This window comes from Panthera onca, chromosome A1 (genome assembly GCF_046562875.1).
Source record: "Panthera onca isolate mPanOnc1 chromosome A1, mPanOnc1 haplotype 2, whole genome shotgun sequence".
Classification (NCBI taxonomy): Eukaryota; Metazoa; Chordata; class Mammalia; order Carnivora; family Felidae; genus Panthera; species Panthera onca.
Genome location: NC_138339.1, coordinates 156,919,206 through 156,946,138, shown reverse-complemented (window position 1 = coordinate 156,946,138; position 26,933 = coordinate 156,919,206). Strand labels below are relative to the sequence as shown.

The window sequence follows — 26,933 nt, the reverse complement described above, 5'->3', positions numbered from 1 at the left end:
TAACAAAATAATTAGGCCGTGGTAACTAGTCCCTTGTTTTTACCATCCGAGATTTTAGGGTGGATGTCAGCTATGGCCATGGTGTCACAGCTTTTACATAATAAGCAAGATGTCGTCAGGCAGCTCCTTAGATGTGGTGATAGCTCCTCTTCTTGAGACAAATGAGTTTTCCGTAAGGGAAGGGTATCTAGTTGTAGACCATGTTACGTTAATTAAATTCAGTCTCTATCTCAAGGATATTGCTAGGATATTTCGAGGATTCTCTGTTGCCTAAGTTCCCAGTCTGGTTTCCCTTTGGGCTAGTACCCTTGACTAGTTCTAGGAAGCTTTTTCTTTTTTTGGGAGATTTTTTCCCCATGACGTTTCTGTACCGTGTTTTTGCCTTTTTACTTTCTTCTCTGGGTTTCTTGGTATTTCTTTTTTTTTCCATTAATATTTCCCCTTCTGCCAGCTAAGGACTCTCCATTTTTCCAGAGGCCAAATCAAAAGTACTTAGAGTCTCAAGATTTAGGGAACCTCAGAGATTAATTCATCAAAATACCCTCTGGTAATTCAAACTCTGTTTAACCTCCTTGCCGAATGGTTGCTTACATGGACAGTTTGAAACTGAAAAGAAATTGAAGTGACCTAGTTGGATATGATAAGTCACAGAAATGAGATTTAAATTCGGGTTCTTTTCCTTCTTTTTTCTTTCATTTCTTTCTTTGTTTTTTGTCTTCATCTTGCAGACAAATATTTTAATAATAGAAATCAAATACCCAGTACTGGAATCACCGGATCCTATGGGATTTGTGTTTTTAATTTGTTGAGGCCCCTCCATACTGGCTTTCACTGTGGCGATACCAATTTACATCCCATGACCGGTGCACAAGGGTTGTTTTTTCTCCACACCCTGAGCAACCCTTGTTGTTTCCTGTGTGTTGAAACTGAGCCATTCTGACAGATGTGAGGTGAGAAGTCATTGTGGTAACGTTTATACATTTAATTTTGAACCATTTCAGAGCATTCCCTGCCTGTCACATTTGGTTATGGAAACTCAGACTGGGTCTTTCCTGGAGATTTCACAGGTTAGGAGAGGTCGAGGCAAAATAGAGAACTGAAAGCTTTTTTAAAACAGGGTCCAAATTGTGAAAGACCTGTACTCTGGAAACCGTAAAACACTGATGAAAGAAATTGAAGGTGACGGAAAGAAAGAGAAAGACATCCGATGCTCACAGATGGGAAGAATACATATTTTTAAAGTGTCTACACTACCCAAAGCCATCTACAGATGTCATGCAATCCCTGTCAACATACCAACAGCATTTGTCACAGAGCTAGACAAACAATCCTAAACGTTGTATAGAACCACAAAAGACCTTGAATGGCCAAAGCAATATTGAAAACGAGGAAACCTGGAGGTATCGCAATCTCAGCTTTCAAGTTGTATTCCAAAGCTGTAGTAATCCAAACAGTATGGTGGGTACTGGCGTACAAAATAGCCTCCTAGCTCAGTGGACTAGAACCGCAAACCCAGACATAAATCCACCAGTGTATGGTCAGTTCATCTTCCACAAACAGGAAAGACTATCCAGTGCGGAAAAGGCAGTCTCTTCACCAAATGGTGTTGGGAAAACTGGACAAGTCACATGCCAAAGAATGAACCTGGACCAATTTCTGTACCGTACACACAAAGAAACTCAAAATGAATTAAAAACCTAAGTGTGAGTCCTGAAACCATAAAAAACAAAAAACAAACAAACAAACAAACAAAAAAGAATCCTTGAAGAGAGCACAGGCCCTCATTTCTCTGACTTTGGCTGTAGCAACATTTTACTAGTTATGCCTCTTGAGCCAAGGGAAATAAAACAAGAATAAAGTATGGGGACTATACCAACCTACGAAGCTTTTGCACAGGGAAGGAAACCGTCAAAACTGAAAGGCAACCTCTGGAAGGGAGAACAAATTTGGAAATGTTTTGCAAATCCAGTAAAGGGTTAGTATCCACAATGTCTAAAAAATTGATACATGTCAACATCACCCCCCTCCAAAAAAGCCCAGTTTACAAATGAGCAGTAGACATCACCAGACACTTTTCCAAAGACAACATACAGATGGTCAACAGACACATGAAAAGATGCTCCCCAAAGTACAACGAGATACCACGTCACACCTGTCAGAATGGCTACACTCCAAGACACAAGAAGCAAGTGTTTGCGAGGATGTGGAGACAAAGGAAACCTCTTGCACCGTTGGTGGAAATGCAAATGGGTGCGGCCCCTGTGGAAAACAGTATGGAGGTTCCTCAAAAAATTAAAAACAGAACTCTCCTATGATCCAGTAATTGCACTACTGGATACTACCCAAGAGAATACAAAAACACGAATTCCACGGGACACACGCACTCCTGTGTTTATTGCAGCATTATTTCCAACAGCCAGCGCAAGCGTCCATTGACAGATGAGTGAACGAAGAAGAAGCCCTATATGGATGTATGTGTGTGTGTGTGTATATGTATATCCATACACATACACACACACACACACACACACACACACACACACACACACACACACTGTAATATTACTCAATCATAAAACAATGAAATCTTGCCATTTGCAATCACCTGGATGGAGCCTGAGTGTAGTATGGTAAGCAAAGTCAGGGAAAGACAAATGCCATATGATTTTACTCATGTAGCACTTAAGAAACAACAAACGAGCAAAGGGAGGAAACAAAAGGGGAGACAAACCAAGAAATAGGCTCTTAACTGCAGAGAAGGAACGGATGGTTGCGGAGAGGAGGTGAGTGGTGGGAGGGATGAAAGAGATGATGGGGATGAAGGAGTGCCCTTGTCATGATGAGCACGGGGTGAGTATGGAGTTGGTGAATCACTATATTGTACAACTTAAACTAATATAACTCTGGATGTTGCTATTACTGGAATTAAAATAAAACTTAATGAGGAAACCAGAGGACAACTTTTAATGATACCAAGAAACTTCGTGGAATAAACAGATACTTGACCTTTCCCTTAACTTTTTAAAATTTTGTTTTTAAATGAATGAACATGTTTTTGTTGTATTTTTTTGCTCTAAAGGCTTTCCGACACACCTGTTCCTGATGATTCATGGTCTACATCAGCTAGCCAAGACTTAGATTTTGGTACCAAGGTAAAGTACCCTCCTGTGAAACTCACTTTCCTGCTCTGAATTGAGTTTTCTCCCTTATTTACTCTGAAAATTTAAGAGGAGCCTGTGTATCATCATTTTATGTGTGTCATGGAAAGTTAGCAAGAACAAACCACTTTACAGATACATGACGCATTGAATGTTTTCTTTTGTTTTCTTTTGTTGTACTTTGGTAAATCCTACAGGTGGAGGCTGATGAAAGAATGGGCTGGAAAATATATAATGACCGTCAAATTATATTGGGAAAAGCTTTTCCATAATGGAGGCAATATGACATTGCTTAAGGATAAGGATTCTTACTGTGATAGTAACATGACTGATAATACTCATGCCTAAATGAAACCTGAGTGGGTCCAAGTATCTATTGTAGGTTGCCCCCCCCCCCGCCCCGGGCAAGTTTAATTTTGGTGAGATACAGGATTTTCCTTTGGCTCTATCCTTTGTTCTACATTTAGACTAAAATCATATTAGAAAATGTAGAAATTTAGGTGTTTACATTATTTCTCAACATTTACGTTACAAAAGTGTTCCCCTGTAGTTTTGAAATAACTCCATGAAGAGTAAGGTAAAATGGTGCATCTCCCCGAAGAATACGTATTTTGCTGAAAAGAGTAGCTCTATGAGCAGAGGCTCTTCATAGCCAAGTTGTCAAATTTCTAATTTCAGAAATCTTTCCTATTCTAGCTTTGAAAACTATCTCCTCCTAGTCCTTGTGTCAGATTCTAAAATTTAAAGTTTCAGACATGTGATATTTATTTCAGTATTCATTTCAAAGCCCCTAAATCTTGATAAGCTCCTGGAGGTTAGGAAACACACTTGTTTGACTCCTGGAGCTGCTAGAATAAAGTCTTGCTTGGAAGAAACAATGTCATAGTTTTTGAATGTGAATAAATGAGTAGGGAAATGGAATTCCGTAGAATGGAGTTGGAAAAGTAACAAAATGCGCCTGATATATCACAATTAAATATGTGAATTTAAAAAGTCAGGCTTCAGTTTATATTCCGTTTTAGTGTTTAACATGTATACACGCAAATGAATTCTATTGAGGAAATCAGGAGTTACATAAGAAAGAAGGTTACAGTATATTTTTAGTATCCTCCCATTGTGAGCTTAGAATTGCAGAGAAAAAGTCCTCAGCCTTTGTTTGTTTAACCCCATCTGTGTCCCATTACATACATCCTTTGAAGGTTCCCATTTCTTCCTAGAATTCTCATTCCCAATTCTTTCTCCATAGTGAATGTTGACGTGTTAGGAACCTCTCTTTTTCTGTTCTTTTCTTAGTCTAGTAATAATTTCTAGCCCTTCGGAAGCGATAGATGCCAGGAATTGAACAATTTATTTATACTGAAAAAAATTAAATTCTTCTTTCCAGTATTTATAACCAGATAACTGTAGAGTGATAAGAGTCAGTATTATTAGAGATATACTGTGAATCAAAGCCTCTCTTTTACGTAAATATTGTATAGATAGATAGATAGATAGATAGATATAGATATAGATAGATATAGATAGAGATATATATAATATATGCATATATACACATATACATTTACACTTATACACACACACACACACACATATATATATATATATATACATACACACGCACACACACACACACACATATATATATATATGCACATATATAGAGACATATATCTTTAAAAGGTTTAAAAGAGACTATTGTTCATAGTATACTCCCAATCCTACTTATGTACCTGTTGAAAAATGTATGTTGTTTCCACTTACCTTCCTTTGCTCACATTTTTCCTTTTCTTTTTTGTCTTAAGCTCATGCTTGATTGATTGGTCACATGTTATTTTTTTTTTTTTTTCCTTTTTCCCTCTTCAACCCCCATGCTTTTTACGGTATTTTTAAAAAGTTTTTTAAAGTTTATTTATTTTTGAGACAGAGAGAGACACAGAGTGCAAGCGGGTTAGGGGCAGACACAGAATCCAAAGCAGGCTGCAGGCTCCGAGCTGTCAACACAGAGCTCAACGTGGGGCTGAAACCCACAAACCGTGAGATCATGACTCATGAGCTGAAGGTGGATGCTGAACTGACTGTGCCACATACGTGTTCCCCGCACCAGGCTCTTTTTTAATGGTTACCCTACCCTAATTTGTCCTTGTAGAAACTATTTCTTTAGTGTCTGTTCTTTTAGTACATCACTTTCTGTCAACTCCATTGTCAACATATTGGTTATGGAATTCTACTGTCTGTGTGTGGTTTCCATCCAGGACTCATTGCCCCACAAGGTTTATTATTCTTGTTTTTCTCTTTCTTGGAAGGAGCTGAGCTAAATGTTTTTGTAATGTTTGTATTTCTCTTGGGAAGGGAGGGAGAGAGAGAAAGAATGAGCAAGTGCTCGTTGCTGTGATCTGAAAATATGCAAGGTATGATCTCAGTCCTTTTGTATTTGTGGAGGGCTGTTTTGTGACCCAGGATGTCACTTGGAGACATTGGAGAATGTTCTATGTGCACTTAAGAAGAATGTGCATTCTACTGCTGTTGGATGAAAAGATCTTAATATATCGGTGTTGATATCCATGTATATAAATGTATATATTAGGCCAATATATATCTATGTATATCTGAATACATCTGGTCCAATGACACATTGGATCTGTGTTTCCTTACTGATTTTCTGCCTTGACGACCCGCCTGTTGCCATGAGTGGAGTCTTAAAGTCGTCTACAATCATGGTATTTGTATGTATACACTTAATCATGTTTGTGATTAATCGATTCATATGTGTGGGCGTTTCACTCTGGGGCCATAAACATTTGCAATTGTTAGCTCCTCTTGATGGATAGACCCCTTAATTATGATCCAATGCCCTTCTGAATCTGTTACTACAGTCTCTGGTTTAAAATCTAGTCTTTCTGGTGGAAGTGTGGCGACTCCAGCTTTCTTTTGACTTCTGGTAGCATGATAGGTGGTTCCCCATAGCTTCACTTTGAATCTGGAAGTGTCCTGGGGTTTAACATCAGTGTCTTGCTGACAACATATAGATGGATCTTGTTGTTTGGTTTTGTTTTGTGTTTTATCCATTCTGATTCCCGGTGTCTTTTGATTGGGGCATTGAGTCCATTCACACTCAGAGTGATTAGTTAAAGATATGGATTTAGTGTCATTGTGTTATCTGAAGGTTTCATGCTTTTGGTGAGGCCTCTGGTCCTTTGTAGTCTCTGCTGCTTTCCACTCACAGACTCGTCCCTTAGGATCTCCTGCAGGGCTGGTTTCGTGGTCATGAACTCCATTAGGTTTTGTTTGTCTGGGAAAGCTTTTCTCTCTCTTTCTATTCTAAATGACAGCCTTGCTGGGGAAGGGATTCTTCGCCGCATATGTTCCCATTCAGCACACTGACCGTTTGCTACCCCTCCCTTCTGCCCTGCCAAGTTTCTTTGGACAGGTCTGCTGCTACCCTTATGTGTCTTCCCTTGTCGAATAAGACCCGTTTGTCCCTAGCTGCTTTCAGAATCCTCTCCTTATCTTTGTAGTTTTCCAGTTTTGCTATGGCATGTCGTGGTGTTGACCTGGGTTTGTGGATTCGGAAAGGAATTCTCTGTGCCGCCAGGACTTGGATGACCGTTTCCTTCTCCAGATGAGGGAAGCTCCCAGCTATACATTGTTCAAACAAACCTTCTGCCCCTTTCTCTCACTCTTCTTCTTCTGGGACTCCTAGGATGTGGCTAATATTTCATCTCACCGAATCACGTAGGTCTCTAGTACCTGCCTCGTGATCTAGTCATTTCCTTCCTTTCCTTTCTCTGCTTCATCTTTGTCCACAATTGTATCTTCTGTTTCACCGATTCTGTCTGCTGCTTCTCCCATCCTTGCTGTCACTGCATCTAGTTTACTTTGTATCTCCTTTACACCATTTCATTTTCAGCGTTCATCGTGACGATTCCTTAGGTCCTTGATCTCTGAAGCAGTAGATTGTCTGCTGTCTTCTATGCGTGGTTTCAAGCGCAACTATGCGTCTTATGAGTGTCATTCCTAAAATGTGCTCACACATATTGTTTCTGTCTCTTTTGAGCACTTCACTGGCTGTCCTTTCTTCCCGGAATTTTTTTTGAGCGGAATTCTTCCATTTCGTCGTTTTGGCTAGATTCCTGCCCTTTATGTGTTTGAATAGCTTGTTCTCTGTCCCACACCTGCGAGTACTACTATATTAAAAAGAGCTCCTATACTGTCCAGGGCCTGGCAGTTGAACAAATGTGTTTTGGAGTGTGTTGTGTGCACTCTTTCGGTGCGTCTTTGGCTGCTGTTCTCGCTACTTGGAGTGGCGGTTTGGGCCCTCCACCTGATGGGCTTTGATTTGTTTGTTGAAGTAATCCTGGAAACAAGGAGAAGAAGGTGGTGAAGAATCCTTAGCCCAAACAAAAAGAGAAATGACTGGAATGGAAAAAAAGACCAAGCAGTGACTCTAAGGAGCTATAGGGCTTAATCCAGAAAGAGAGGGAGGAAAATGAAGAAGGTGATCTAGAAAACTATAGAGAAAATGCGCAATCAAACAAACAAAGAACCAGAACAGAAGAACAAAGTAAAAAATATATATCTGTATCTATATCTATATCTATATCTATATCTATATCTATATCTATATCTAGGTATATCTAAATATAGATATATAGGTATATATTAAGATAAATAGATATATGTAGATATATAATTTGCTTTGACCCACGTCAACTCGAGACTCCTAGGCTGTTTCCAAAGAGAGAAGAAGTAAGAGCAGAGTAGAAAGAGAAAAAAGGGAAAAGAGAAGAAAGGGAAAGCAAAGGAAAGAAAAGATGGGCGCCTGGGTGGCTCAGTAGCTGAAGCGTCCGACTCTTGAATTTGGCTCATGTCATGTTGTCGCTGTTGGTGGGTTCGAAACCCCCATCAGGTTCTGCAGTGAGAGCATGGATCCTGCTCGGATTCTCTCTCTCTCCCTCTCTCTGCATCTCTTCTGCTTGATCACTCACTCTCTCTCTCAAAATAGAGAAATAAACATTAAAAAAGAAAAGGAAAGACAAAAGAATAATAACTCAAATGAAAACAAACAAACAAACAAAGAAACTAAGATAGAAAACTGGAGGAGAGTTGTCTATTGGTGCCTGGGACTGGTGGCTGTGCTGGTCCAGAGGAGGGGCTGTGTGGTCCCATCAGTGTCAGTCTCACTCCTACAGAGAAGCAGTTACGAGGCACAGAGAGCCAGGGTTCGGTGTAATGGGCCTGCCTCCACGGAGGCTCACTGTCCATTCCCTGAAGCCCCACGATGTTGGTCATGGGGAGAGAAATGGCGACACCCCAATATCTCCTCCCCACACGAGGTGTCTCAAAACTCACTGTTTAGGCTGTCCTCACGGAATAGCCTGGGGAGCCGGCTTGCCTTGCTGCACAGTCCCCTGTGCCACCTGAGCACTGAGCTGGGATTCAAAACCCTGTAGGATCCCGCGTTGCTCGGACCTGGTAGTGGAGTTGCGCCACTCTGCCCAGTGGACAGAGGGCCTCTGGCTCGTGCCTGCACGGTCTTTTTCCCTTGGGCAGGCAATACCTCCCCTTTCCACCAAACTCAAGGTGTTCTCTCCCAGTGTAGCCCTGAGATTGCTACCAAGCCTAGGGGCGGCTCCCTCCCTACCAGGCATGGGAGGTGGTAGCTCTGGTCTAGAGAAAGTCTGGCAACCTTGAAAATCCTGTTTTTTAGCCTCTAAGGCTGTTTTGCAAAGTAGAAACTGGCCCTCTGGATCTCTCCTTGGTCTGTGGTCTGGACAGGCTTTCTCATATCCAAATGCACTTCCCACAGCCTCTCTCTCTACCTTCCTTTCGTTTCTCCACCAAAGGGCTTCCCCCACTCCATGCCTGTGCTGCCCATTTTATTTCTCCCAATTCGCATACACACCCTTCTGTCCCGCCAAGCTGTCACTTTGCACCTGTGGAGATTTTTCTGTCCCTCTGCCTCCTGTATTCCTGGTATTGCAAGTGTTGTGACCTCAATAGTGCTGTGTTTGAGGCACAAGGGAAATTCTGATCCCCTCCCCTGCCATCTTAACTCCTCCCTCCACCTTTTACTTTCCTTTTCGCAATTTCAAAGTTGGGTGCCTAATCGACTAAGTCACCCAGGCCCCCCAAGAATGCTTGTTTTCAATGGGAAGATGTTCGAAGGCCAATAAAATGGCCCTAGTGTCCAGAAAAGAATGGCAAAGTTAGAATGCGTTTTTGATTTTCTCATTTGGGGCTATAATAAGTTCCAGTAAACTCTTAGTGGAGACATCATATAGGTATACATTTGACCCTTGAACAAGATGGGTTTGGACTGTGGGAGTCCACATACATACAGATTTTTTTCAATAAATACACTACCATCCTGTAAACATATTTTCTCTTCCTTATGATTTTCTTTTTCGTCTTGTTTTTCTTTTTTTTAATTATTTATTTTGTGAGAGAGAGAGAAGACAGAGCACGTGAGTAGGGAAACGGGGGCAGAGAGAGAATCTTCATCAGGCTCCACACTGCCAGCGTTGAACTCAGGTCATGACCTGAGCCAAAGTCAAGAGCCTGACCCTGAACCGACAGTGCCACCCAGCACCCCTTTTTTACGATTTTCTTAGTAACCTTTTCTTTAGTTTATAGTGTAAGAATACAGTATGTAATACATATAACAGGGAAAACATGCATTAATCGACTGTGTCTATTGTTGGTAAGCTCAGCATTCCGTTATCCTAACCCTGACTTTCCATGCTCAGTTTACAGAGTCAATGGCCAAATGAGGCCGAAAAGGTAGATGAGACCTAGAGAGCATATACAAGCGCTTCTGCTTTAATGTTCTGGTTTTCAATACATATATACTTTTTTGATTTTTAAGTGTTATTGCTTTTAAAGTAGGAAATTCAGTAGTAATTTTGGGTTTTTTTGATTTGGTTTTGAGGTTTCAAAAGATATTTGTGGATTTTCGAGTGCATGGCCATCAGAGCCCGTAACCCTTGCTTTGTTCAAGGGTCAACAGTATAGTGATTTGGTACTTTTGAGATCTACTCAGTGAGATTAGTGTAAATGTTTTGACCTTAATTAATTTGTCCTTGTATACTGAGTACGTACCAAGCAGTTAGCTACTGAGTGTACAAGGGGAGGGTTTAGGTTGTTGTGGTCGGAGCAGAAAAGTAAGTCGACAGCAATCCATTATAAGTGACTATAAAGGCTTCATCGATAGGAAATGGACAATGTTAGTTGAGAGAACATTGGGGGCATTTGCAGTGAGGATGACGATGAGAGTGGGAGTGGGAATTTTGGTAGTCAGAAAAGATCTGAGGGTGGCAAAAGGTGCCAAGTGAAAGATGAGAAGGACCAGTCGTGTAGACCGTGGCGAGGGACATTCTGGACGGAGAGGACCACGGATCATCATTTTACTCCAATGTCTTAGAGTGACCAAGAAGTAGGAAGACCCACTCCACCATCATAATCATTATTATTGTTGTGTGTAAAAACGAAAAGGTGCATAGTGAAATGAGTGCTTGGCACATTTTAGGTGACTAAGACATAAATGTTCTTATACTTGCCGTTTGAATGCTTACTACACATTCTGAAGAGTTCCATACCTATATCTACATATTTTTTTGCTACTAGTTCACCATGATTTTAAGAAAAGTTTTTCTTACTACTTTGCCATTCGATCCAACCCTTCTTTCGTCCAGAAAAAGGTCAAGCCTTTGTTTACCTAAACGAAGCAGCAGCTACAACAGTGTTTTGTTGATACTCAACATGATATACTCCAAAGTTTCTGATCATGTGAGGTATGAATTGACACTGAAACAAATGTCTGCCATTTTATTAGAAGTAGTTTTCATTTATAGCAAGTACACTTTTAAAGAATTTGTTTCAAAACTTATTTCAAATGTCCTTTTATTTTGGTCAGGAATGCAAAGGAAGGTGTTTTGTTAGTTCCTTTTTGAAATCTGCATACAAGTCAGGCTTCTGCCTTTGAAGGTACTTATTCTGGCCTTCCGTGATCAGTTTAGAGAGTCCATAGCCAAATGAAGATTCAATGGTACGCTGAATCAAGAGAGCGTATATGAGGTTTGGTATTTAAAGGTTTTGGTGTTCAATACGTTTTTCTTATTTGTAAGTCTGATTGTTATTTAAGTCATAAATTCAGATATTTTCTTGGAAAAGGCTTATGCAGTCTTCACGCAACTCATTACTGATGCTACTTTTAACAGAGTATGTCTGAGAAGCCCAACAAATATGTTCCTCATTTCTCTGGAGCTGTGGATCAGAAAGGGCAAAGTATATTAAATGGACAAGTAGAAGGTAAGAACTGTATTTTATGCAAAGGTCATTTGACAGAATGTTGATTTAAAACAGGAATACTGATATATTCTAATATGTAAAGAAAACGTCCTGTTAAGTGCATAGGAAAGAGAAAGAGATGTGAAAAGGAGATAAGTTGCATATCGTATGTGGTGCCAGCAACAGATTAAATTGAGAGTGCCACCAAAGGAGCTAAATGACTAGTTCCCTTTCAAGATACTGGAAGGCCTAAGGAGCCTCAGGAAAGAAGAGAAGAGCCAAAGAGGGAATGATGTGAATGGCCGAGACTACAGGGAGTAAATGAAGGAAAGTAAGCCGGTGTGTATTGTGTTTCTACTGGAAGGTGGTAAAATACACTAGTACTTTAGAGGGAATAGCAGACGATTTGAAATGCAGCCAACACTATCAGGTGAGCTTCTCGTACCAGAATTTGTCAGAGTCGTATCCCCAAGTGTTCCCACTCTTACTGTTATCCTCACTGTTGGCAAGACATTAAGGACTGACCTAGCTGATGATGCAGAGATATGTCCTAACTACCATGGATGAACATAAGCATTTGTAGTCAGCGATAAATGTATATACGTTAATGCCATATAAAATGGGGGTACTTCATACGGTAGAATCAATTAGGGCAAAATAAGAGAATTGGAAGGAGGGTCAGATAGGGAGACATCAAGATAACTCATCTGACATTTTGGATGCCGTATTTGTGACTTTTGATTATTTTGGCAATAACTGCCTTTAATAGGTGAACTATATTTTTAATGTTCTAGGAAAATAAGGAAAAGAAACAAAAAAACACTATAATCAGTAGTATGCTTTCATATTCTGTCTGATAGTTCTGATTGTTGTAGAATGATCCCTGGTACTTCTTTGATTCCTATCTGCCAGAAAAATGGACTAAGTCCTAGTTAGTTGGAGAAAATTAACTGATTTTTCATATTTCAGAGAACTTTTATATGGTAGAACATAGGGGCAATCACCAGGGTTCGCTCTCTCTCTCTCTCTCTCTCTCTCTCTCTCTCTCTCTCTGTCTATTTTTTTTTTTTCGGAGTAAAATAAGATTGTTGCTTGTTTCACAATTTCTGACATCATGATTTCATCTATTCCTTTTAAACCTTTCTTCAAATGGATCTATAGGGATGTAGGAATTTTCAAGGCCAATACCAAGAAAAGAGATTCCAGGAAAGGTATTCTGTGACATGACCTTCTGACTGTAACCACGTGTAAGACATCAACCCAAATAATACAATTTCATATAATGCAGTTGTGTTAGAGGCATCCCAATGACACCCAGATTTGATTATTCACTAGAAGAGCTCACAGGACTCAGCATATAGTTGTAGCCATGCGTGTGGATTGGTATGGGGACAGGCAAGTAAGGCCAATCGGCACCGAGCAATGGTGCATGGGGTGAAGGCCAGAGGAAACCAAGCGCAGGCTTCCAGGAATCCTTTCTCTATGGAGTTAGCAGGATGTGCTAAATTCCTCCAGCATGAAATTAGGACAGCACAAGTGAAATGTTGCCTGCCAGTACGAGGCTTATGGATACTCAGTGCCCGAGGTTTTCATCAAATGCTAACCACATAGGCATCTTCTCCTTAGCATGTCCCAAAATTCCAGGTTTCCACCAAGGAAATCAAGTGTACAGCCTTAAGCACATTGATTGTACCAGCACTTAGGCACAGTGAACCACTCTTAAGCAGCTAGGGAATGGTGGGAACCCTCCTTAAATCCAAGATCCCAGGGAACCACCAAGGGCCAGTCATTCAAGTAGGATGTTCTGAGGGTAGCCATCTTTGGCCTGCTGGATGAAATCTGTTCTGCATAGGAATTATAGCCCTGACGTCATTTTTGGTGGTGTCTTCAAATTTTATTTTACTAGCAAGTAACATGATGGTTACCATGGTACTGCTTTCAGTTTCATCATCCATATGAAGTGGGTATTTGTACAAAAATTACTAGGGAGGGCCATATTAGGTCATTATAATCTTTTTTTATGGGATTAAGCTTTCATTATGATTCTTAGGTATGATCAACATGATGATTTTTGATTTAAAATGAGAATGAAAATCTCTTAATTATATGGAAAACCCAGGTGTGATTCCTATGGTGCTGAACCCCTGTTTATAGGTATAAGATTTTGGGTCATATTCATCAATTGTTTTCTTGCCTACGTATACAAATAACTGTTGTATTTTTGTGTTTTGTTTATGTATTTTCATATACTTCCAAATGGGAGACAGTACCCCTTTTGTGTTACTTTGATCTCTATTTTAATGTTCAAGAGGACTGTATCGTGAGTTAGTATATGCTAAGAGTAGCTACAATGGATACCATATTTTGTTGCTTTTGTTGTTTCATACATTTAATAAGCCTGATTTTTTCATCAGTTTTAAGTTCACAGCAAAATATAATAGGAAGTACAGAGAGTCTGCATATACCATACCATGCTCCCGTACACGCCTAGCCTCCCCTGTTGTTAACATCTTGCACGACAGTGGTCCGTTTTTAGTAGGATTATTTTTTTTCAGTTCCTTGGTTTAGTTTTGAGCGAGAGAGCATGCATGCGTGTGAGCAGCCAAGGGGCAGAGGGAGAGGGGGGAAAAATCCTGTGCTGTCAGCACAGAGCCTGATGCAGGACTTGATCCCATGAACGGTGAGATCATGACCTGAGCTCACATCCAGAGTTGGACGCTGAACCAACTGAGCCACCCAGGCACCCTGACAACAGTGGTGCATTTTCTATGGACACGGACTCTTCATTTTGAGACCAAGTCTCTAATTTGCATTAACGTTCAGCCTTGGTGTTATACATTCTATGAGTTTTAACAAATGTGTAATGATGTGAGTCCACCTTTGTGGTATCGTGTGAAAGAGTTCCACTGCCTTAAAAGTCCTCTGTGCTGTGCCCGTTTCTCCCTACATTGACCCCAACCCTTAGCTCCATAGCCTTGCTCTTTCCAGGTGTCATATAGTTAGAATCATAGAGTGGATGTCTTTGAATGTTTAGAAAGTGAAAATATCCTGGTAATTGAATGTAGGCGTTCAAGATATTCTTTGCCCTTTGTTTTGTTTAGTTGCTCATCAGTAGAGGATCTGATGACCTCTGCCTTCCATGAAAAAAAGTATGATTTCTCTAGATGTGTGTCACCTAATGGGGAGGGTTGAGAAAAATGACATCATGAACCACTACACAGCACTCACATTGGGATCCTCCTCCTCTGTGATGTGCGGTGGGTCTAGATAGACTCTCTAGCAATGGAAGGAGACAGTCTCCAGAGGTTAGAACTTTATCAAACTGGAATGCCAAATCTTTCCTTGTTACCTTGCCATTGGAAATAAGGCCACGGAGCGTCTGCTTGCTATGGTTTGGCCATGCTGCAAAGTACAGTAGCTATAGAGCACACTTTGTGAGGGGGTGTTTCCTCCTAAAACTGAAGAGTGTCTGCTGAAGAGCTGGGGAAGTTCTGCCGTGTTACAGCAAACTAAAGGTACTCTCTTTCAACTCCTCTAGTAGTGGAAGTCCAGAAAAATCATGCTAGTTTCAGTCTGACATTGTCAGCTCATGATAATCATTCTCCTAACGATACCAGTTTCCTCCAGTGCCATAGAGTCGGTCAGTGATGGCCATTGTAAACATCAGTTCACCTGTAGCTGTCAAATTCTGATAAAACCCATTCTTGCTTTTGGTCAATATAGAGGAGAAAGTAAGATTTCTTAGTGCTTTAAGCCTACGAATGGTATAATTACCATTCAGTGTAGTGTGGTTTCCAGCTGTGGTCCCAAAGCAATACTTTTTAACAAATCATAAGCCGTACACTTGTAATTTCCTCTATTTTTCGATTGTTGATTTAACATGTATTTTGCTTTCTTCTTTAGGATCAGATGAGAAGGCTGAGGGAGACTCTGTAACCAGGTAGGATTTTTATGGATTTGTAAAAATGACATTTGCTGGGGTACCCGGGTGGCTCAGTCGGTTAAGGGTGTGACTCTTGATTTCAACTCAGGTTTGTGAGTTCAAGCCCCATGTCGGGTTTTGCGCTGACAGCCTCCTTGGGATATCTTTCCCGATTTCTGTGTGCACTCACTCTCAAAGTATAAAGGAATGAAATGAAATGAAACGGATAATGAAAGGAAAGGAAAGGGAATGAATGAATTGAAAATTATGTGTCTCCTAAGGGAACGCAGAGAACAAAAGCAGTTGTTGCGTGTTCTACCCTGGACTAGACACTATATCCTATGGGTAACATCTGTTCAGTTATATAGTCATTGTATAGCTTTGCAAAGTAGCTGTGTTATTGTAGCCTACTTTTTATTACTTTCACAACTGTGGTTCAGGGAGGTTGAAGACTCGACCATGATTCCATAGTTAATGGGTAGCTGTTGGGCTTTGCCCATCAGCCCGTGAAGCTTCCACATCCATTCTCTGGTTCCTCAGCAGCACTGAGATGAAGATACAGATCCTAGGGCAGATCAACTCAGAATGTCAAAGGTAATGGTGTCGGAACCCGAATTTAGGGTTTTCTTAAGAACCCAGATTAGTCCAAGCATTGGGCCTCATATATTTGACCACTAGTGCTAACAAAAGTCATTAGTGCAGTGGTAACTAGTCCCTTGTTTTTACCGTCTGAGATTTTAGGGTGGATGCCAGCTATGGCCATGGTGTCAAGGCTTTTACATAATAAGCAAGATGTCGTCAGGCAGCTCCTTAGATGTAGTGGTATCCCCTCTTCTTGAGACAAATGAGTTTTCTGTAAGGGAAGGATATCTAGTTGTAGACCATGTTACATTAATTAAATTCAGCCTCTATTTCGAGGATATTGCTATATGATTCTCTGTTGCCTAAGTTCCCCGGCTGGTTTCCCTTTGGGCTAGTACCCTTGTCTAGTTCTAGGAAGCTTTTTGGTTTTTTTTGGAGGTTTTTTTCCCCCCATGACTTTTTTGTACTGTGTTTTTGCCTTTTGACTTTCTTCTCTGGTTTCCTTGGTATTTCTTTCTTTTTTTTTTTTTTTCCAATAATTTTCCCACTTCTGCCAGCTAAGGACTCTCCATTTTTCCAGAGGCCAAATCAAAAGCACTTAGAGTCTCAAGATTTAGGGAACCTCAGAGGTTAATTCCTCAAAACACCCTCTGGTACGTCAACCTATGTTTCACCTCCTTGCCCAATGGTTGTTTCCCTGGAGAATTTGAAACTCAAAAGAGATTGAAGTGACCTATTTGGATATGATAAGTGACAGAAATGAGATTTAAATTCTGGTTTTCTTTCTTTCTTTCCTTTCTTCCTTCTTTTTTGTCTTCATCTTGGAGGCAACTGTTTTAATAATAGAAAGCTGGGGAGTGGGTCTAATGAATACAATGAAGGAGGGTAAGAATCGAATTAGCAGAGGAGACCAGGTTTCAAGGAGAACAACACTGAGTTGGTTAGGAATCAGAGATTGAGAAAAGATGTCAGAATATGGGGGTTTATGCCAAGTGAGATAAAGGTGAATGACAGGAATGAAGGACCCAGGATTCGGGGAGTTGTTTAGAAAGGCATATTCAAATAGAGTGTTCAAGAGGGTCGTGACCAGGTTTCTGCTTTTGTGTGTGTTGGTTTCATTGAGGGTGCGAGCATACCTCAGATTTTCTGATGAGAGAGATTAAAAATCATTTGAGCTGCTGGGAAGAGTCTGTTTACAGCAAATAGAAATAAGATATCCCCTACTTCCACCCCAACTGAGGGAGGATGGCTTAGATCCTCTCAAGGAATTGGGGGTGGGTGGTGGAGATTCCGAACATCAGAGATGTATGGCCCAAGGCAAGCTGTCTCCTCACTCCACCTCTTTTCCTAAATCTGTGATGCCCTTCCCATGTACTTGTAGGGCTGGGCAGGGGTAGGACTGACTTGTCAAATCAGTAAGGGAGCTTCATCTGGATCGGTGATAACATGCCTATGTTGAGGTGACTGTGTGGATGACTGAGACTCCCAATTCGCTTGTTCTCCAGGAGCAGGACATGGCTCCTACCCTCGGTCACTTGAGCCCATCCTTGTTGTAGGAGTGTATGGCTTCATAGGCTAAAGATTGAAAGGGTGGGGAATGCCACAGAACCGTGCCGAAGAGTGATGTAGGAGTGATGTAGGGAGCTCATAGGGAAGAAAATATTCAGACAGTGTATAGAGAAATAGAGGCACAACGACCAGGACCATTTTGATCGCAGTCTCTCTCCTTGGGTAGCAGAATGCCCCTGAAGGCTTGGAATGTCTTGCTAGTTATTATGGACCTAAATAAGGCAAGACCAGTGTGGGAACAAAGTTGGCCTTGGGAACTCTGAATCTTTCAACCTCTAGTTAGTCCTACCACTCATAACATAGAAACCTAAACTTTGATATGTTTCCTTAAACGGAGATCTACCTGACACCCAAGGTAATATGTGATGCAACAACTCTAGATGTTTCACCCTGATCGCCATAAGCGTAGCTCCCATCTGTTAATGTATGATGCTATTACGATACCACTGACTAGATTCCCTATGCTGTACCTTTGAGCCTTGTGATTTATTCATTCTATAACTGGAACCCTGAACTTCCCTCTCCCCTTCACCCATTTTGTCCATCCCCCCACCTCCCCTCCCTTCTGGCAAGAGTCAAATCTCTGCATTTATGGGTCTGTTTCTGCTTTTGCTCTGTTTGTTCATTTATTCCCCCTTTTAGATTCTACACAGAAGTGAAATCATATAGGATTTGTCTTTTTCTGTCTGACTTATTTCACTTAGCCTCAAACCATCTAGGTATATCCATCATGTTGCTGATGGCAAGATCTCATTCTCTTTTATAGTGGCGTAATATTCCATTGTGTGTGTGTGTGTGTGTGTGTGTGTGTGTGTGTGTGTGTGTGTCTGTGTGTGTGTATGTGCTTGTGTGTGTGTGGTCTCTTCATGTATTGGTGGACACTTGGGTTGCTTCCATATCTTGTCTATTGTAAACAATGCTATAATAAAGATAGGGGTGCATATATCTTTTCAAATTAGTATTTCCTATTCCCTTGGGTAAATAAGTACCCAGTAGTGGAATCACTGGATCCTATGGTATCTGTGTTTTTAATTTGTTGAGGCCCCTCCATACTGGCTTTCACTGTGGCGATATCAATTTACATCCCATGACCGGTGCACATTGTTGTTTTTTCTCCACACCCTGAGCAACCCTTGTTGTTTCCTGTGTGTTGAAACTGAGCCATTCTGACAGATGTGAGGTGAGAAGTCATTGTGGTAACGTTTATACATTTAATTTTGAACCATTTCAGAGCATTCCCTGCCTGTCACATTTGGTTATGGAAACTCAGACTGGGTCTTTCCTGGAGATTTCACAGGTTAGGAGAGGTCGAGGCAAAATAGAGAACTGAAAGCTTTTTTAAAACAGGGTCCAAATTGTGAAAGACCTGTACTCTGGAAACCGTAAAACACTGATGAAAGAAATTGAAGGTGACGGAAAGAAAGAGAAAGACATCCGATGCTCACAGATGGGAAGAATACATATTTTTAAAGTGTCTACACTACCCAAAGCCATCTACAGATGTCATGCAATCCCTGTCAGCATACCAACAGCATTTGTCACAGAGCTAGACAAACAATCCTAAACGTTGTATAGAACCACAAAAGACCTTGAATGGCCAAAGCAGTATTGCAAAAGAGGAAAACTGGAGGTATTGCAATCTCAGCTTTCAAGTTGTATTCCAAAGCTGTAGTAATCCAAACAGTATGGTGGGTACTGGCGTACAAAATAGCCTCCTAGCTCAGTGGACTAGAACCGCAAACCCAGACATAAATCCACCAGTGTATGGTCAGTTCATCTTCCACAAACAGGAAAGACTATCCAGTGGGCAAAAGGCAGTCTCTTCACCAAATGGTGTTGGGTAAATCGGACAAGCCACATTCCAAAGAATGAACCTGGGCCAATTTCTGTACCATACACACAAATAACCTCAAAATGAATTACAGACCTACGTGTGAGACTTGAAACCATAAAAAAAAAAAAAAATCCTTGAAGAGAGCACAGGCCGTCATTTCTCTGACTTTGGCTGTAGCAACATTTTACTAGTTATTTCTCCTGAGCCAAGGGAAATAAAGCAAGAATAAACTATGGGGACTACATTAACCTACAAAGCTTTTGCAAAGTGAAGGAAACCATCAAAACTAAAAGGCATCTTCTGGGATGGGAGAACATATTTGCAAATGTTTTGCAAATCCAGTAAAGGGTTAGTATCCAGAAACGATAAAAAATTGATACGAGTAAGTATCCTCCCCTCCAAAAAAGCCCAGTTTAAAAATGAGCAGAAGACATAACCAGACATTTTTCCAAAGACAATATACATTTGGTCAACAGACACATGAAAAAATGCTCCCCAAAAGAACAACGAGATATCACATCACACCTGTCAGAATGACTACACTCCAAGACACAAGAAGCAAGTGTTGCGAGGATGTGGAGACAAAGGAAACCTCTCGCACTGTTGGTGAAAATGCAAATGCGGCCCCTGTGGAAAACAGTATGGAGGTTTCTCAAAAAATTAATAACAGAACTCTCCTATGATCCAGTAACTACTGGATACTACCCAAGATAATACAAAAACACGAATTCCATGGGACACATGCACCTCTGTGTTTATTGCAGCATTATTTCCAATAGCCAGTGCAAGCGTCCATGGACAAATGAGTGAACGAAGGAGAAGTCCTATATGTATGTATATGTGTGGATATGTATACACACACACACACACACACACACACACACACACACACACACAGTGGAATATTACTCAACCATGAAACAATGAAATCTTGCCATTTCAATGCCCTGGATGGAGACTGAGAGTAGTATGTTAAGGAAAATCAGGGAAAGACAAATACCATGTGATGCTAATCATGAGCACTTAAGAAACAAGAAATGAGCAAAGGGAGAAAAAAAAAGGGAGAGACAAATCAAGAAATAGGCTCTTAACTGCCGAGAACAAACAGATGGTTCCCAGAGAGGAGGTTAGTGGTGTAACGGCTGAAAGAGGTGATGGGGATGAAAGAGTGCCCTTGTCATGATGAGCACGGGGTGAGTATGGAGTTGGTGAATCACTATATTAATAAACTAATATAACACTTGATGCTATTATTACTGGAATTAAAATAAAACTTAATGAAAAAACCAGAGGCCAACTTTTAATGATACCAAGAATCGTGATTTAATACACAGATAGGTGACCTTTCACTTAACTTTTTAAATTTTCTTTTAAAATAAATGAACATGTTTTTGTTGTATATTTTTGCTCTAAAGGCTTTCTGACAAACCTGGTCCTGATGATTCATGGCCTACATCATCTAGCCAAGTCTTACATTTTGGTACCAAGGTAAAGTACTCTCCTGGGAAACTCACTTTCCTGCTCTGAATTGAGTTTTCTCCCTTATTTACTCTGACAATTTAAGAGGAGCCTGTGTATCATCATTTTATGTGTGTCATGGAAAGTTAGCAAGAAAAAAACCACTTTACAGATACCTGATGCGTTGAATGTTTTGCTGTGTTTTCTTTTCTTTTGTTGTACTTTGGTAAATCCTACAGGTGGAGGCTGATAAAAGAATGGGCTGGAAAATATATAATGACCATCAAATTATATTAGGAAAAGCTTTCCCATACTGGAGGAAATGTGACATTTGGTTAAGGATAAGGATTCTTACTGTGATAGTAACATGACTGATAATACTCATGCCTAAATGAAACCTGATTGGGTCCAAGTATCTATTGTAGGTTGCCCCCTGCCCCAGGGAAGTTTAATTTTGGTGAGATACAGGATTTTCCTTTGGCTCTATCCTTTGTTCTACATTTAGACTAAAATCATATTAGAAAATGTAGAAATTTAGGTGTTTACATTATTTCTCAACATTTACGTTACAAAAGTGTTCCCCTGTAGTTTTGAAATAACTCCATGAAGAGTAAGGTAAAATGGTGCATCTCCCCGAAGAATAGTATTTTGCTGAAAAGAGTAGCTCTATGAGCAGAGGCTCTTCATAGCCAAGTTGTCAAATTTCTAATTTCAGAAATCTTTCCTATTCTAGCTTTGAAAACTATCTCCTCCTAGTCCTTGTGTCAGATTCTAAAATTTAAAGTTTCAGACATCTGATACTTATTTAAATATTCATTTCAAAGCCCCTAAATCATAAGCTACTGCAGGTTAGGAAACACAGTTGTTTGACTCCTGGAGCTCCTAGAATAAAGTCTTGCTTGGAAGAAACAATGTCATAGTTTTTGAATGTGAATAAATGAGTAGGGAAATGGAATTCCGTAGAATGGAGTTGGAAAAGTAACAAAATGCGCCTGATATATCACAATTAAATATGTGAATTTAAAAGGTCAGGCTTCAGTTTATATTCCGTTTTAGTGTTTAACATGTATACACGCAAATGAATTCTATTGAGGAAATCAGGAGTTACATAAGAAAGAAGGTTACAGTATATTTTTAGTATCCTCCCATTGTGAGCTTAGAATTGCAGAGAAAAAGTCCTCAGCCTTTGTTTGTTTAACCCCATCTGTGTCCCATTACATACACCCTTTGAAGGTTCCCATTTCTTCCTAGAATTCTCATTCCCAATTCTTTCTCCATAGTGAAAGTTGATGTGTTAGGAACCTCTCTTTTTCTGTTCTTTTGTTAGTCTAGTAATAATTTATAGCTTTTAGGAAGTGATAGATGCCACTAATTGAACAATTTATTTTATACTGAAAAAAATTAAATTCTTTATTACAGTACTTATAACCAGATAACTGTAGTGTGGTAAAAGTCCGTATTATTAGGGATATACTGTGAATCAAAGCCTCTGTTTTACGTATAGGTTATATATATATATATATATATATATATATATATATATATATGTATATATATCTTTCAAAGGTTTAAAAGAGACTATTGTTCATACACTATTCCCAATCCTACTTATGTACCTGTTGAAAAATGTATGTTGTTTCCACTTATCTTATATTTCTTACATTTCTGCTTTTCTTCCTTGTCTTAAGCTCATGCTTCATTGGTTGGTCATGTCTCATTTTTTTTTTCCTTTTTTCCTCTTCTCCCCCCATGCTTTTAAAGATATTTTTGATGTTTTTAAGTTTATTTATTTTGGAGCGCACGAGAGAGACAGAGTGCAAGCGGGGTAGGGTCAGAGACAGAGGGAGACACAGAATCCAAAGCAGGCTCCAGGCTCCGAGCTGTCAACACAGAGCTCAATGTGGGGCTGAAACCCACAAACTGTGAGACCATGACTCATGAGCTGAAGTTGGACGCTGCACTGACTGAGCCACCTACGTGTTCCCACCACCATGCTCTTTTTTAATGGTTTACCCCTACCCTAATATTTCCTTGCAGAAAACATTTGTTTAGTGTCTGTTCTTTTAGTACATCACTTTCTGTCAACTCCATTGTCAACATATTGGTTATGGAATTCTACTGTCTGTGTGTGGTTTTCATCCATGAATCATTGCCCCACAAGGTTTATTATTCTTTTTTCTCTTTCTTGGAAGGAGCTGAGCAAAATATTTTTATAGTGTTTGTATTTCTCTTGGAAAGGGAGGGAGAGAGAGAGAGAATGAGCAAGCGCTAGTAGGGAGGGGCAGACAGAGAGGAAAGGAGGGAATTTCAAGCAGGTTCCTCGCTGTCAGCACAGAGCCCGATGTGTGGGTTGAACCCCACTAACCGTGAGTTCATGACCTGAGCTGACATGAAAAGTTGGTCACTTAACTGAGTGAGCCACCCAGGCGTCCCAGAAGGAACTACATTTAAATAGTCATATTTGTCTTTAGTGTTTTGAGAAACAGAAGCCACTTAAACTGTTTGCAATTCCAACTTACCGACATAAGATACTACTGAAGAGTACGTTTGTATATTTTCTCTTACAAGAGATAGTTCATGCCAGTCTAAATCATGCAAACACTTCACAAGATAACATATTTAAATTTCTTAGTGTTAGTTTTTTCAACATGCTTTCAATTACCTAGGGTTCATTGTTTATCTGAGGTTACTTTGGTAAAGTATTTACCCGATATTAATCAGTTACAGGTACGGCGAATAACATTTGGGACTACCTATGAGATCTCTTGTAATCCTCACCACATAAGGAAATGGAGACTGGTAATAAATAGTAAACGGCATAACTGAGATGTGAATCTACATTTGAATGATTCCAAAGCCTGTGTTCCTTGTGTAATGGTGCTCATTTGGTAATGGTGAATATTACAATGATTTTATCAAATTGGATTCTTGTAATCCTTAAAGCTATTAATTCTTTTCTAGAATGTCCCGAAATCACGCATAGCAAAGCTCCTGCATTCTTCTTGGCAATTCATTAAAAACAGTAAGCTATTGGAAGACTTGTATGATTCACTAATTCTTGTCCATTCTTGTGTTATTCACTAATTTGAAGTTACAGATATTTTCATGTCCTCTTTACTTTGTTTTCTACTAAGTGAGACCAAAACGTGGCACTATGAAACCAGAAGATGGAACCTTATCTGAGGACAACAATCCTGATTCTGAAAATAAAGATATGGCTGAAACTCTTTCCAAAACACCAGTCAGAGTTTATGGCGATCCTCTTCCTGTTTTACCATCATCTAAATCTCTTCTGAAACCTTCTCTCAAAACGGTAGATGTCCTTGGTCTTGCAAAGGTAAGTTGTTTTGTTTTATACTGCCCCACCCCGTACCATCCTCTTGCTCCTTATAATGATGAAAAGGATCTTAGGAAGAAATGGAAGTCCTCAAGATCATAATAGAAATCAGTGTAATGACAACAGAGAGGAAGGTACAGGATTGAAATTTAGAAAGTTTGGTGGGAGTAGACAATTCTCGGGTATGTCTTTACGGAAGCAAAGAAGGAGAAGGCAGCTGGAAAGAATAGCTAGATGCATATGAAGATGAGGAGGGGGGTGAAGTGGAAGAATTCATTTTAGAAGGGCGAGATGAACTTAAAGTATGAAGAGTTGAGAGAAAGTATCATAAAATCACAGCAGCAATAGTGGGATTAAGGCAGGGCAGATGCTCTTTAAATTATAAAATGTGGGAGGAAATATTTTAAGTGCAAATTAAGAAAAAAAAAGCCAGGTAACAACCAAAAAAATGCTTAGACTTTTCCGAATGACTTACAGCTGATTTCTGTGAAGAACCGAAAGAAATTTTTGCCCTTGCCTTTCAGTTTAATAAAGGTGATATCCTAGATTTAGTTTAGCAAAACCTGTGTTTCTAAGGAATGCAAAGTGAAATCTGTTTTAGTCCATACCAGGTTGATTGCGAGTTTTCACTTTTTGGCTATTGTCTTTCTTGGGGTTTCTAAGGTAACTTACCGTGTGGTATAATCTTGGTATATTTTAGGTGTTTTTGAGTAGAAAGAGAGGAAATAATCATTTATTCTTTTCATTAAATAAAATTTCTGGTGATGTAAATAAGGTTCTTTATCCGTGAAATGAAAAACTAAATTTGAAGCTGCAACACTGAATTTGTTTTTTGTTTTTTAGCTTATTTATTTATTTTGAGAGAGAGAGCAAGCAGGGTAGGGACAGGGAGAGAGGGGAGAGACAGAGAGAATCCCAAACAGGCTCTTCATTGTCAGCACAGAGCTCGACCCATAGCTCAGACTCACAAACCGGTTTGCGAGATGACGACCTGAGCCCAAATCAAGATGCTTAACTGCCTGAGCCACCCAGGTGCCACTTAATCTGCCACACTCTGAAAGAAAAAATATATGAAATATGTTTTCTGCATTTTGATTTATCTTTTTTTAATTTTAAGTTTTCAACTGTTTATGTATTTTGAGAGAGAGAGAGAGTAAGACAGAGGCAGAGAGAGAGAGAGAGAGAGAGAGAGAGAGAGAGAGAATCCTAAGCAGGCTCTGTGCTGCTAGTGTCAAACCCAACACAGAGCTTGAATAACGAGCCAAAATCAAGTTGGACGCTTAACCAGCTGAGCCACCCAGGTGCCACTCTTTTTTTAATAGTATCTGCATAGAATAGACACATACACACATACCAAATGAATGAGCTCAACATGTATAGATTTTTGTCTAATATGAACTCTTTGTCATGACAGAATCATAAGGCAGGAAAGGTTGCCAAGGGGGTATGCAAAATTCGTTGTAGGAGGTGATTTTTACTTTTTTGAAGAGTTCCGACTATAGATACATTTTTAAAACAATATTTATTTACTTTTGAGAGAGATGGAGCATGAGCGGGTGAAGAGCAGAGAGAGAGGGAGACATAGAATCTGAAGCAGGCTTCAGGCTCTGAGCTGTCAGCACAGAGCCTGACACGCGGGGCTCAAGCTCAGGAACCATGAGATCGTGACCTGAGCCGAAGTCGGATGCTTAGCCGAATGAGTCCCCCAGGCACCGCAAGATACATTTTATATTATTCAGGGGAAACTTTAGTATTCATAGTTGTTCAATTTAGCATGTAAATTCTTTCATGTCTAAAACTGAGAAAGACTGCTGAGTTGATTTTTTTTTTTTTTGGTCCCTATCTTCTTTCCTCCTGGGAATGTTCAGTCTTCCTTGATAATCAAACATGTATTGGAAGACTTTAAAATCTTCAAATTGGATGATCATAAATATATTAGTTGCTTAATGCTAGATTCCTTCTTGGGTCCTTAACCACCTTCCTATATGGTGTAGACAGGAAATTAGAGTTCTTCATATGCTGTTCCCAGTGGAATAATAAAACTATATGAAGTTTAAAATCGGTTTTTATATTTTTCTTAGAAATCGTGGTAGTCCTGGAAAATGGCTCAAAATTCTGTAATCCTGTATTTCTCTTCTATACTTTAAGTCTTGTCCCTTAAGATTAACTTTTTTATTAGTTTTACTATTTTTTTTAATGTTGATTCTTGAGAGAGAGTGAGGGAGCATATGAATCGCAAGCCGACTCCATGCTTCGTGTGGACCTGACGCAGGGCTTGATCCCACGGCCTTGGGATCATGACTTGAGCTGAAACTAAGAGTTGGATGTTCAACTGACTGAGCCACCCAGGCGTCCCAAGATTAATTTTTAAAAAGCAGTATTCTTATAAAATCCTGAATTAGTGTTTCACAGTTAAAACATTTTATGACTCTTAATGCCATTCATTACAGAAATGACTATTTGTGTATATTAGTAAAAACATATTTTACATCCTTAAAACTACTGTTGAAATAGGGAGTTGAAATCTTGAAACTCATGTTTTTTCCCCTGCTTTTGTGATTGTATTATTTTTACTCCTTAAGAATATTTTTAGTGTTTGTTTATTTTTGAGAGAGAGAAAGTGAAGGAGAAGGGGAGGGGTAGGGAGAGGGTACAGAGGGTCCAAAGCAGGCTCTGTGCTGACAGCAGAGAGACTGATGCGGAGTCGAACTCATGAACCAAGAGCTCATGACGTAAGGCAAAGTCGGAGACTTAACTGGCTGAGCCACCCAGGCGCCCCTCCCCTGT

At 39.9% G+C, this 26,933-nt stretch overlaps 1 protein-coding gene across 1 annotated transcript in view; it reads left to right on the top strand.

The window, feature by feature from the left end:
• Window positions 1-26,933, top strand: part of LOC132676064 (ankyrin repeat domain-containing protein 26-like) — a 140,436-nt gene that overhangs the window by 23,894 nt on the left and 89,609 nt on the right. Inside the window, exons 7-12 of the mRNA XM_081790863.1 lie at window positions 3,080-3,152; window positions 11,375-11,465; window positions 15,348-15,384; window positions 20,767-20,839; window positions 23,771-23,831; window positions 23,944-24,146. Coding sequence (XP_081646989.1) covers window positions 3,080-3,152; window positions 11,375-11,465; window positions 15,348-15,384; window positions 20,767-20,839; window positions 23,771-23,831; window positions 23,944-24,146 — 538 coding nt within the window. The remainder of the gene's footprint in view (window positions 1-3,079; window positions 3,153-11,374; window positions 11,466-15,347; window positions 15,385-20,766; window positions 20,840-23,770; window positions 23,832-23,943; window positions 24,147-26,933) is intronic.